The 14,446-nt window shown below is 40.8% G+C and overlaps 1 protein-coding gene across 1 annotated transcript in view; it reads right to left on the bottom strand.

The window, feature by feature from the left end:
• Positions 1-14,446, bottom strand: part of Gp6 (glycoprotein 6) — a 63,821-nt gene that overhangs the window by 45,915 nt on the left and 3,460 nt on the right. Inside the window, exons 5-9 of the mRNA XM_087589775.1 lie at positions 1,326-1,430; positions 1,166-1,208; positions 936-973; positions 665-717; positions 418-584 (exon numbers count right to left, since the gene is read on the bottom strand). Of these exons, the coding sequence (XP_087445901.1) occupies positions 418-584; positions 665-717; positions 936-973; positions 1,166-1,208; positions 1,326-1,430 (406 nt within the window). The remainder of the gene's footprint in view (positions 1-417; positions 585-664; positions 718-935; positions 974-1,165; positions 1,209-1,325; positions 1,431-14,446) is intronic.

Here is a 14,446-nt window from a genome sequence, read left to right as displayed (position 1 = left end):
TGTTTTTTTCTTTTTTTTTTTTTTTTTCAGAGCTGGGGACCGAACCCAGGGCCTTGCGCTTCCTAGGCAAGCGCTCTACCACTGAGCTAAATCCCCAACCCCCAACAGGATTTCACATTATACCACTTGCCTCTTTCAGTAGATGATGGAAACCATGTCTTACTAAGTTAATGTGAGCCAAAGGAAAGAGTCATCTGCACACATCTGACAGGTATATAAGCAAGTGAATGAGAAAATCACAAGGAATTGGAAGGTTGCTGAGTGACATCTATAAGCTCCAGAGTTCCTTCACAGTTAACAAGCTTCTCTACACTTGAGTTCATTGGAGCTCCAAGGCAATGGGTTAAATTGAAGAATATGAGAAGCTTCATTCATGTCACCTCTCTCTGCTGAAGAAATAGCTTCACACTTCATTGCTAGCTCTGGCTCTCCTCTTGGGATAATCTGAGTGTGGCATACACACAGGTCTGTGTAGACATGTGGTGAAGAGTATTGGAGGGAAGTGAATCCATGTTCTCCAGGAAGATCTCTTGGCATAGTTGGGCATAAGTCACCTCCTTTGAGTCTTCTACTGCAGACAACTTCTATCATAAGACACAAATTATGAAGAAAATACCAAGGTAGGATTTAAGAAAATGAGAGCAAGAAGGTAGGGAAAGCTCACCTTTGTGTCCACCTGGCAGTAGTTCTCAGGCTGAATGCATTCCAATTCGTCATCTGAAAGGAAAGTTGAGAGAGTGGGCCTCTTTCACATGAGCCTTTAAACTATATAGATTTGTATTTTATATTTCATACATAAATGACCGACAGAATCCTAGGGAAAGACAGCAACATCACACAGCAGAATGGCACCCCACCCCACACCTCTTCTGCTCTTCCATGAAAGCCTACTAAGTTCCACAAGCATCACTTTCCTCAGAGACACTCCACCTTACATTTAATTTTTTCATCGTTGTCCATGGCTGGGCTGGAGCTGAGTAAAAATAAAGTAGAAATGTTAAATTATATGTATATTATATATACATATATAGAAATTATATACGAGTAGAATTTTTAGTAGTTAAGAGTGCTTATTGAGCAGCAGAGGCCCTGGCTTCAATCTCCAGTGCTCAGTCTTAGATGGATATGCAGAGGTGTATTTATTAAGAGGGCCAAATTTCCCTACCTCTTATATTTCACTTGGGTCCTGGTCTTAGCACTGCTGGTCTCTACAAAGAAACAAAGATCAATCTTAGAACCCAACAAGCCCCATACACCCCATACATCCCACATACTTCTTACACCACATATACCCCTCCCAGATTAATATCCTTCCTGGGACATACTGCATTTAGCCCAATGGTGGCAGAGGTAGAGGAGGAGGAGGAAGAAGATGAGAAAGCAGACAGCAGCAACTGTAACCCAAACCACAATGGGAGACACAGATGGACCTGAAATTAGAAAACAGTAGTAATCTGTAATTAAAGGTCTGTTATATTAATTCACTCATTCAATCAAAAATTTATTGAGTGCCTACCTTTTACCAAACACAAAACGAGGTATTTAGGAAACTATAGGGAACCTACCTAACAAAAGAGTTGAAGCAATAAATTCATGTCATTGATCATATACATAGTATCTATGATAAGTCTTATAAAATAGTCTTACAATGTAGCCCATGATGACTTCAACCTTGAGACCTTCTTGACTTCTGCTGTCTTCAGCTGAGATCATAGGCATACCTAACTGATGAGAGAAATTAAATACAGTACCAAACAAAATTCATTTGGGGAAGTGATTCACAAAAGACAGCACTCAGTTCTGTTTCCAGATAGTCTATGAAGAACATACACTAATCTTGTCCAGGGGCCTGAGTTAACCTCATACAGAAAAGACAATTAGGAAACAACAGGGAAAGTGTTTTATCATAAAAATTGGAGGTCAACCATGAAATACAACAGTCAGAAATTGAAAAATATTACAAGTTTCAAATATATATCTAAATGAAATATCAGTCTACAAAGTGACTAGCATACAGTGACTAATGTATTCTGTTTTGTTTGTTTTAATAAAAGAAAGAGCCTCAATTGTCTGACTCCAGAGGAAAATACCTAATGCCATCTGAGACCCCAGTGCACAGGGGCTACCAGAAAGGCGGTGCAGGCCCTCCTGCTTGGCGCCCTCATGGAGAGCTCAAAAGCAACCCCCCACAAGAAACTTGAGCTGCAGGACCACAGGTAAGACACACTTGTCGGCTCCAAGCGACCTGCCTGGTGGTTTCAGGACATGCAGAGGCAAAATTCCTCTGGGACCAGACACTTCTGGTTTTTAGCTGGAGCCCCAACCTCGCTGATCCCGGCCCGCAGCTCACTGCTCCCAAATCCCTTGGGAGGGAGAGCTCACGGCCCAGACAGGTGGGCACACCTGAGACTGCAGAGCAGAAGAGACCACCAATACTGTCCACCCCTGCCCATATCCCTGGCCCAAGAGGAAACTGTATATGGCCTCTGGAAACCAGAAGATAGGGGCACTGGAGCTGCAGCACCCCCCCCCCGCTCCAAACACCTGAAGGGACGTGATCAACAGTTCTCTGCACTCAAATCCCGTGGGAGGGAGACCTAAACCTTCAGAGAGGCAGACACGCCTGGGAAACCAGAAGAGACTACACTCTGCCCACATTTCTGACTCCAGAGGAAAACACCTAACGCCAACTGGGACCCTGGGGCACAGGGGCTCCCAGAAAAGGTGCTGGAGGCCCTCCTGGTTGCCACCCTCACGGAGCTCAAAAGCAACCCCCCACGAGCAAACTTGGGCCTCGGAACCACAGGTAAGACCAACTTTTCTGCTCCAAGACCTGCATGGTGGACTCAGGACACTGGCCCACAAGAACAGCTGAAGACCAGCAGACAAGAAACACTACACACCGGAAAGCAGAATACTCTATTCCCATAACTGGCTGAAAGAAAACAGGAAAAAAAGGTCTACAGCACTCCTGACACACAGGCCTATAGGATGGTCTAGCCACTGTCAGAAATAGCAGAACAAAGTAACACCAGAGATAATCTGATGGCGAGAAGCAAGCACACGAAACCAAGCAACAGAAACCAAGACTACATAGAATCATCGGAGGCCAATTCTCCCACCAAAGCAAACACTGAATATCCAAACACACCAGAAAAGCAAGATCTAGATTTAAAATTATATTTGATCATGATGCTGGAGGACTTCAAGAAAGACATGAAGAACTGCAGGAAAACGTAAATAAACAAGTAGAAGCCTATAGAGAGGAATCACAAAAATCCCTGAAAGAATTCCAGGAAAACACAATCAAACAGTTGAAGTAATTAAAAACGGAAATAGAAGCAATGAAGAAAGAACACAGGGAAACAACCCTGGATATACAAAACCAAAGAAAGAGACAAGGAGCTGTAGATACAAGCATCACCAACAGAATACAAGAGATAGAAGAGAGAATCTCAGGAGCAGAAGATTCCATAGAAATCATTGACTCAACTGTCAAAGATAATGTAAAACAGAAAAAGCTACTGGTCCCAAACATACAGGAAATCCAGGACTCAATGAGAAGATCAAACCTAAGGATAATAGGTATAGAAGAAAGTGAAGACTCCCAGCTCAAAGGACCAGTAAATATCTTCAATAAAATCATAGAAGAAAACTTCCCTAACCTAAAGAAAGAGATACCCATAAACATACAAGAAGCCTACAGAACTCCAAATAGATTGGACCAGAAAAGAAACTCCTCCCATCACATAATACTCAAAACACCAAAAGCACAAAATAAAGAAAGAATATTAAAGTCAGTAAGGGGAAAAGGTCAAGTAACATATAAAGGCAGACCTATCAGAATCACACCAGACTTCTCGACAGAGACTATGAACGTCAGAAGATCCTGGACAGATGTCATACAGACCCTAAGAGAACACAAATGCCAGCCCAGGTTACTGTATCCTGCAAAACTCTCAATTAACATAGATGGAGAAACCAAGATATTCCATGACAAAACCAAATTTACACAATATCTTTCTACAAATCCAGCACTACAAAGAATAATAAATGGTAAAGCCCAACATAAGGAGGAAAGCTACACCCTAGAAAAAGCAAGAAACTAAAAGTCTTGGCAACAAAACAAAGAGAAGAAAAGCACACAAACATAACCTCACATCCAAATATGAATATAACAAGAAGCAATAATCACTATTCCTTAAGATCTCTCAATATCACTGGTCTCAACTCCCCATAAAAAGACATAGATTAACAAACTGTATATGCAATGAGGACCCTGCATTCTGCTGCCTATATGAAACACACCTCAGAGACAAAGACAGACACTACCTTAGAGTAAATGGCTGGAAAACAACTTTCCAAGCAAATGGTTGGAAGAAGCAAGCTGGAGTAGCAATTCTAATATAGAATAAAATCGATTTTCAACTAAAAGTCATCAAAAAAGATAAGGAAGGACACTTCATATTCATCAAAAGAAAAATCCACCAAGATGAACTCTCAATCCTAAATATCTATGTTCCAAATACAAGGGCACCTACATACATAAAAGAAACCTTACTAAAGCTCAAAACAAACATTGCACCTCACAAAATAATAGTAGGAGATTTCAACACCCCACTCTCATCAATGGACAAGTCATGGCAACAGAAATTAAACAGAGACACAGACAGACTAAGGGAAGTCATGAACCAAATGGACCTAACAGATATTTATAGAACATTCTATCATAAAACAAAAGGATATAACGTCTTCTCACCACCTCATGGTACTTTCTCCAAAATTGGCCATATAATCGGTCATAAAACAGGCCTCAACAGATACAGATAGATAGAAATAATCCCATGCGTTCTATCAGACCACCACAGGCTAAAGCTGGTCTTCAATAACAAGAAGGGAAGAGCACACACATATACATGGCAGTTGAACAATGCTCTATTGAATGATTACCTGATCAAGGAAGAAAGAAAGAAAGAAATTAAAGACTTCTTAGAATTTAATGAAAATGAAGTTACAACATACCCAAACTTATGGGACACAATGAAAGCTGTGCTTAGAGGAAAACTCATAGCTCTGAGTGCCTGCAGAAAGAAACAGGAGAGACCATATGTCAGCAGCTTGACAGCACACCTAAAAGCTCTAGAACAAAAAGAAGCAAATACACCCAGGAGGAATAGAAGACAGGAAATAATCAAACTCAGAGCTGAAATCAACCAAGTAGAAACAAAAAGGACTATAGAAAGAATCAACAGAACCAAAACTTGGTTCTTTGAGAAAATCAACGAGATAGGTAAACCTTTAGCCAGACTAAGGAGAGGACACAGAGAGTGTGTACAAATTAACAAAATCAGAAATGAAAAAGGAGACATAAGTACAGAATCAGAGGAAATTCAAAAAATCATCAGATCCTACTACAAAAGCCTATATTCAACAAAACTTGAAAATGTGCAGGAAATGGACAATTTCCTAGACAGATACCAGGTACCAAAGTTAAATCAGGAACAGATAAACCATTTAAACAACCCCATAACTCCTAACGAAATAGAAGCATTCATTAAAGGCCTCCCAACCAAAAACAGCCCAGGTCCAGACGGGTTTAGTGCAGAATTCTTTCAGACCTTCATAGAAGACCTCATATTAATACTATCCAAACTATACCACAAAATTAAAACAGATGGAGCACTACCGAATTCCTTCTATGAAGCCACAATTACTCTTATACCTAAACCACACAAAGAACCAACAAAGAAAGAGAACTTCAGACCAATTTCCCTTATGAATATCGACGCAAAAATACTCAATAAAATTTTGGCAAACCAAATCCAAGAGCACATCAAAACAATCATCCACCATGTTCAAGTAGGCTTCATCCCAGGCATGCAGGAATGGTTTAATATACGGGAAACCATCAACATGATCCATTATATAAACAAACTGAACGAACAAAACCACATGATCATTTCATTGGATGCTGAGGGAGCATTTGACAAAACTCAACACCCCTTCATGATAAAAGTCCTGGAAAGAATAGGAATTCAAGGCCCATACCTAAACATAGTAAAAGCCATATACAGCAAACCAGTCGCTAACATTAAACTAAATGGAGAGAAACTTGAAGCAATCCCACTAAAATCAGGGACTAGACAAGGCTGTCCACTCTCTCCCTACTTATTCAATATAGTTCTTGAAGTTCTACCCAGAGCAATCAGACAACAAAAGGAGATCAAGGGGAAACAGATTGGAAAAGAAGTCAAAATATCACTATTTACAGATGATATGATAGTATATTTAAGTGATCCCAAAAGTTCCACCAGAGAACTACAAAACCTGATAAACACAGCAAAGTGGCTGGGTATAAAATTAACTCAAATAAATCAGTAGCCTTCCCCTACCCAAAAGAGAAACAAAGAAAGAAATTAGGGAAACGACACCCTTCATAATAGTCCCAAATAATATAAAATACCTCGGTGTGACTTTAAGCAAGCAAGTAAAATATCTGTACAAATGTGAATGCTTCACTCCTTCTTTAAATGAGGAAAAAGAATACCCTTGGCAGGGAAGGGAGAGGCAAAGATTAAAACAGAGACTGAAGGAACACCCATTCAGAGCCTGCCCCACATGTGGCCCATACATATACAGCCACCCAATTAGACAAGATGGATGAAGCAAAGAAGTGCAGACCGACAGGAGCCGGATGTAGATCGCTCCTGGATCGCTCCTGAGAGACACAGCCAGAATACAGCAAATACAGAGGCGAATGCCAGCAGCAAACCACTGAACTGAGAATAGGTCCCCCGTTGAAGGAATCAGAGAAAGAACTGGAAGAGCTTGAAGGTGCTCGAGACCCCAAAAGTACAACAATGTCAAGCAACCAGAGCTTCCAGGGACTAAGCCACTACCTAAAGACTATACATGGACTGACCCTGGACTCTGACCCCATAGGTAGCAATGAATATCCTAGTAAGAGCACCAGTGGAAGGGGAAGCCCTGGGTCCTGCTAAGACTGAACCCCCAGTGAACTAGACTATGGGGGGAGGGTGGCAATGGGGGGAGGGTTGGGAGGGGAACACCCATAAGGAAGGGGAGGGGGGAGGGGGATGTTTGTCCGGAAACCGGGAAAGGGAATAACACTTGAAATGTATATAAGAAATACTCAAGTTAATAAAAAAAAATATCTGTACAATAAGAACTTCAAGCCTCTGAAGAAAGAAATTGAAGAAGACCTCAGAAGATGGAAAGACCTCCCATGCTTATGGATTGGCAAGATTAATATAGTAAAAATGGCCATTTTACCAAAAGCGAACTACAGATTCAATGCAATCCCCATCAAAATACCAGTCCAATTCTTCAGAGACTTAGACAGAACAATTTGCAAATTCATCTGGAATAACAAAAAACCCAGGATACCTAAAACTATCCTAAACACTAAAAGGACTTCTGGGGGAATCACGATCCCTGAACTCAAGCAGTATTACAGAGCAATAGTGATAAAATCTGCATGGAATTGGTACAGAGACAGACAGGTAGACCAGTGGAATAGAACTGAAAACCCAGAAATGAACCCACACACCTATGGTCACTTGATTTTTGACAAAGGAGCCAAAACCATCCAATGGAAAAAAGATAGCATTTTCAGCAAATGGTGCTGGTTCAACTGGAGGTCAACATGTAGAAGAATGCAGATTGATCCATGCTTATCACCCTGTACAAAACTTAAGTCCAAGTGGATCAAGGACCTCCACATCAAACCAGATACACTCAAGCTAATAGAATAAAAAGTGGGGAAGCATCTCGAGCACATGGGCACTGGAGAAGATTTCCTGAACAAAACACCAATGGCTTATGCTCTAAGATCAAGAATTGACAAATGGGGTCTCATAAAACTGCAAAGCTTCTGTAAGGCAAAGGACACTGTGATTAGGACAAAATGACAGCCAACAGATTGGGAAAAGATCGCCACCAATCCTACAACAGATAGAGGCCTTATATCCAAAATATACAAAGAACTCAAGATGTTAGACCACAGGGAGACAAATAACCCTATTAAAAAATGGGGTTCAGAGCTAAACAAAGAATTCACAGCTGTGGAATGCTGAATGGCTGAGTAACACCTAAAGAAATGTTCAACATCTTTAGTCATAAGTGAAATGCAAATCAAACCAACCCTGAGATTTCACCTCACACCAGTGAGAATGGCTAAGATCAAAAACTCAGGTGACAGCAAATGCTGGCGAGGATGTGGAAAAAGAGGAACACTCCTCCATTGTTGGTGGGATTGCAGACTGGTACAACCATTCTGGAAATCAGTCTGGAGGTTCCTCAAAAAATTGGACATTGAACTACCTGAGGACCCTGCTATACATCTCTTGGGCATATACCCAAAAGATGTCCCAACATATAACAAAGACACGTGCTCCACTATGTTCATAGCATTCTTATGTATAATAGCCAGAAGCTGGAAAGAATCCAGATGCCCTTCAACAGAGGAATGGATACAGAGAATGTGGTACATCTACACAATGGAATATTACTCAGCTATCAAAAACAATGACTTTATGAAATTCATAGGCAAATGGATGGAACTGAAAAATATCATCCTGAGTGAAGTAACCCAATCACAGAAAAACACACATGGGATGCTCTCATTGATAAGTGGCCAAACGCTTAAATTGTCCTAGATGCACAGAACACATGAAACTCAAGAAGGATGACCAAAATGTGAATGCTTCATTCCTTCTTTAAAAGGGGAACAAGAATACCCTTGGCAGGGAATAGGGAGGCAAAGTTTAAAACAGAGGCAGAAGGAACATCCATTCAGAGCCTGCCCCACGTGTGGCCCATACATATACAGCCACCCAATTAGATAAGATGGATGAAACAAAGAAGTGCAGGCCAACAGGAGCCGGATGTAGATCTCTCCTGAGAGACACAGCCAGAATACAGCAAATACATAGGTGAATGCAAGCAGCAAACCAGTGAACTGAGAGTGGGACCCCAGTTGAAGGAATCAGAGAAATGACTGGAAGACCTTGAAGGGGCTCAAGACCCCATATGAACAGCAATGCCAACCAACCAGAGCTTCCAGCTACTAAGCCACTACCCAAAGACTATACATGGACTGACCCTGGGCTCCAACCTTATATGTAGCAATGAATAGCCTAGTAAGAGCACAAGTGAAAGGGGAAGCCCTTGGTTCTGCCAAGACTGAATCCCCAGTGAATGTGATTGTTGGGGGGAGGGCGGTAATGGGGGAGTATGGGGAGGGGAACACCCATATAAAGGAGAGGGGTTATGGGGATGTTGGCCCAGAAACCGGGAAAGGGAATAACAATCAAAATGTAAATAAGAAATACTCAAGTTACTAAGGATAAAAAAAATTAAAAAATTTTTAAAAAAAGGAAGAGCCTCATAGCAAATCCTGGAAAACTCTAACTCTACATACCAGGGTCTTTCATATTTGTGTGCACTAGTCACAGCAGCCGTGGAATTTACACACAGCAGCTTAGATGTTTATTCACTGATAAGTGGATAAGACAATGTAACATATAGGCAGGGTAGACCTTGATGCAGCTGGAAAGAAAATGAAATCACGATGGCCATAAGAAAATAGATGAAACTGGAAATCATTATAGTATACTAAGTAAACCAGACTCAGAGGGAAAGTACTACACAGTTTCACTCATGTAAGAAATTTACATTTAAAACTATGAGTGCATGTATTGAAACTAAAAAAGGCTATCATAAGGAAAGAGAACTTAAGATATGTAAGAAACTGAATGTGTGATGAAATTATGTAACAGGAAAGCAGCAGTGGGGACTATCTTCGGGGCAAAAAAAGAAGAAGTAATGGCCCTGGTTCTTCTTTCCAGCCCCATGTTTCCAGAAATAAGACTCAGACTCAAAGTATATTTACGAGTACCTTGGCTAGATAGCTATTCTCTTCTTTGACTAGATATAACAAAAGATATCCAATTTATTCCAGCCTACATTCTGCCATGTGGTTGGTTACCTGTGCTCAAGTAACATGTATCCATCTCATCACATCTTCCCAGCCTATTTCTTTCTTCTCATCTAGCGTCTCTCCAAGTTTTTGTTCCTGCTGGTTTATGACCCTCTCCTTAGTCCATCTCATGTCTCCAATCTCTCCCTGTGTCTCTCTTGAATCTTTCTCTTATACTCTTACTATTTCTTATACTCTTACTATTTCCTAGAACGTTCTCTCTTCCTGCCAGTGTCCCACCTCATATTTAGTCCCAGCTCGCTGACTATTGGCTTTTATATTGACAGGTGATGTTTATAAGAGATTTTCTCTACACAGTAATAACACATATGGCCTCAAAGTGCTGGAATTAAAGATATGTCTGCATGCCATAATACCTATCCTGAAATTTTAATGTAAACATGAATTGAGCCAGTCATCATTGTGACGCACCTTTAATCCCAGCTCTTGAGAGATAGAGGCAGGCATATCACTGAGTTCAAGGCCAGCATGATCTACAGAGCAAGTTCTATGATGGTTAAACAGAGAAACCAGTCTCAAAAAGCCAAAACAAAATCATTTGTTTAAAAAGAAAGAAGACAAAAGGCTAATGAAATGGCTCAAAGGATAAACTCACTTGCCTTGTAAGCATGAGGACCTGAGTTCAAATCTCCAGCAGCCACATGAAAACATAGGCATAAGCTGTACATGCTTGTAACCTCACCATCGGGGAGAGGAGACAGCAGAGTCTCAAGAGTTCAGTGGTCAGCCAGCCTAACCAAAACAGCAGGCTGTAGGTTCAATGATAGGCTCTATCTCAAGGAAATAAGGTAGAACACAGTAGAGGAAGACATTGGGCATCATCTTGCACTGGACTCTACGTGTGTGCATACAAGCAATCCCTTATGTGTGCATGTATTACACACAGACCACACACCACTCACACTTTTACAAAAAGAAAAGAAAATGGGAACTAACTATGCAAGGAAAGAAACCAGTTGACAGAAGAGAAGGGACATGGGGAGGGCAGAGAGGAGGGTGGCAATGAGAACAAATCATAATGTCATATGTGTAAAGATGCTTCAATAAAATATATTGCTTTGTGTGTCCTGAAATAAAAACTATTTTTTTTAAAAAATGTCATTGTGTTGGTAATACTGATTAGAATCTTGATGGCATCTATCTAGAAGATAAGCTTCTGGGAATATCTGTATGTAGAATGCTCTACTTTTGTGTAGTGTATAGTCATGCCTGTGAATGATCATACTCTATAGAATAATTGAAGTGGGAGCCCCCATTCTATAGGTGAGAAACATCATTTCCAGTACTTGAGTCTTGCACTGTATAAAAAAGGAGAAAGGTGGCTGAACCCAAGCAGTCACTTCTCTCTGTTCCTTAGATTCCTAAATTCTGATGCAACATAGCCAGCTGCCTCAAGTTCCTGCCACTACAATGAATAAACCTCAATTACCTCAAACTGTGAAATAAAGTAAACCTTGACTGCCTTAAGTTGCTTTTGTCACATGTTTCATGGCAGCAAAAAGAAAAAGGTAGCTAAAACAATAGTATTTACACAGGATGGGGTTTTATTCAGACATAAAGATGAACTGAGGTAACTGGCCAGACTTGCAAATGAAAATGGGGTCTTCATATTGAGCAAAATAAATCAGACTCAAAAGGCATATGTTTTACTTTTGTGGAAGTTGGGTATCCGTGTGTGTGTGTGTGTGTGTGTGTGTGTGTGTGTGTGTGTGTGTGTGTGTGTGTGTGTACACATCTGTAGAATATACATCAAGGAGAAAAGAGACTAGACAAGAATAGAAAACTGTGGGAGTGAGGACAGATACAAAAGAAAATAATGGAAGTGAATATTGCCATAGCAGAGAATATATTTAAAAGAAAATGGCATCGGGTTGGAGATTTAGCTCAGTGGTAGCAAGTGCAAGGCCCTGGGTTCGGTCCCCAGCTCTGAAAAAAAGAAAAAAAAAAGAAAATGGCATCATGGAACCCATCACTTTGTGCAACAAATAGACACTTAGAAAAATATTTAATGTGAGCTTTCTGTGGGAAGAATAGATATAAGTATCAGGTAGAAAGAAGAAAGACAATGAATCGGCTGGGTTAAAGGTGACTGTGGCATGACAGAGATGACATTAAAAAAAGAAGAAGAAATGGGAGTTTAAAAGGTATTTCCAAACACAAAAGATGTTTTGACAATGAGCCATGTGAGAAGTGACAGCAAAAGAGGATATCTGAAGAGTCCCAGTTCAAGACAGACATCCAGACCCTCTGTCAGTACAAAGACGTATGTGAGGAAGATGCGTGGAGACTTTCCAGTTCAGGGCTCTATGGAGATGTGTATTTCAAATATCCCATTTGGACATAAAATTCTGAAGATCACAGAGAATTTCTTGAATGCAACAATAAAACTAAAAGCCATCAGCAGATGTTGCACAGAAGTAGATGTCTAATTGTGTGAAGACACCACCAACAGCCCTATATGCTGCCTGCTCCCATAAAAACTCATCTCTATTCTACATGGGATTTCTTCCTCCTGTCTCCTCATGACCATCTTACCCATGCACACTTGATGATTTCTCTAATTCCCAAGTTGAATTTCCCTGGCCCTGCCTGGAGTTCTCCTTGCTGATGAGGTATCTAGATGGGCTGCAGAAGCCAATGAGCTTCTTCTGTTCCTGGTCCTTCCTTCCTGCAAAGGATATTTAATCCCTGGTCCACCCTGAGGAAGATGTGCACCTTCATATCCACCATCAAATAAAGTAGTTTGGCCAAGCAAGGACCGTCTCCCTCATCAAGAATCATGGAGAGGGGAGGTTTCATCTGAAAGAGTCATGCCTAAATATCCTGTAAATATTCTGTATTTCAGCCCCTTCTCATGCTCATCACTCACTTGGAACCAAACAGGATTCCATCCCTGCCATAGGCTCATCCCTTTCTGCCTGGCACGTAGGAGAATCACAGACCTGTAAACCCCCATTCCCAACTCCCTGAGGTCAGGAGGACGGAAACCACAGCATGCATCCGAGATCCTGTATCTTCTCACCCAGGAAAACATGGGCCTGGACCCCTATCTCTGGCTCTTCTCCTCCCCTAAACAGCTTGCCAGCAGTGATCAGGCACCCCAGTGTGGAGGCAGACACACAGTCTGACACTGCTGGACTGATGGTTATTCAGAGGTAGCACCGTGATGACAAAAGGTGGTGGAACAAATAAGTGTTCTCATCCCTCATCAAGGAAAGTTCCCTTCAACAGATGAAGACCATTGCACATTATGTTATGTATAACATTACAAACAAATGGACAGTATGAGGCCCAGGTACAATGAATACATCTACAAAATGACTCAAACATTTTGAAAGAAGGGGGAGGGGGAATTATAAGAGCCAAAGGGATTTTGTTGTGAGATTGCGACTTCTAGTAATGTCAGAAGCAACACATGTTAAGTCTCATTAACATGACTGCCTAACTATGCCCTGAACAACAACAACAAAGTAGACATATCAAAGGGTATAGGCTAAACCCTACAAAAATAACTACAGGGAACTAAGACTGCTAAGAATGGGAGAAATAGTCTTCCCCAGAGAATAGCACATCATTTGGTTATCCAACAACAAAAAATCATCTCTGGAAACATACGAACAAGAACATTGTACAGGCTGAGTAGGTTTTAGATAGATAGATAGATGATAGATAGATAGATAGATAGATAGATAGATAGATAGATAGATAGATAGGCAGGCAGACAGATAGATAGGCATAGACAGAGGTAGAGATATATGTGTAATATGTATAGATAGATATATAACAATTAATGGAAAAATAAACCATAAATTTGAAAGAGAACAAGGAGGGGTATATGGGTGGATTTAAAAGGGAGAAAATAATGTAAATAGATTATAATCTAAAAAATAAAAGTAAAGAAAAGAAAGGTGAAGATCTTTTGAGTTCTGGAAAATCACCTTCAATGAAAACATTAGCACAAACTCAAATTTTCGGTCACCATTGGCTAGTGCTGTACTTGTCATGCACAAGATTCAGAAAGGAATGTTGGTGGGTAACAGTAAACAAGTGGTACAGCATCTTTCCGAATGCATCTTACTATGGATAGGTAACTACTGTTACCCCCAGCATGACTATACTTGTATCTGTCCCCAAAAAATATAATTAACATATAATGCCCACCATGGCAGTTTAGACACAGCACTGTGCTCACAAAAGATGTTGTGAGAAAAGATTCAAGACTTCCTGAATGAAGAAACTAGCATAGACTCTTTCATTTTCAATATCACTATTAGCTAGGGAGGGGTGTGTGTGTGTGTGTGTGTGTGTGTGTGTGTGTGTGTGTGTGTGTGTAGGTGGGTGGGGTGGGTGTGTGCGCGCACGAGTGCCTGTACACACACTGAAGTAAGTTACAAAGTCACAACTATGTAGAACACCATGTACTAT

The sequence above is a fragment of the Rattus norvegicus genome, chromosome 1, assembly GCF_021556685.1.
Source record: "Rattus norvegicus strain SHRSP/BbbUtx chromosome 1, alternate assembly SHRSP_T2T, whole genome shotgun sequence".
Taxonomy (NCBI): Eukaryota; Metazoa; Chordata; class Mammalia; order Rodentia; family Muridae; genus Rattus; species Rattus norvegicus.
This window is presented reverse-complemented; position numbering and strand designations above follow the sequence as displayed.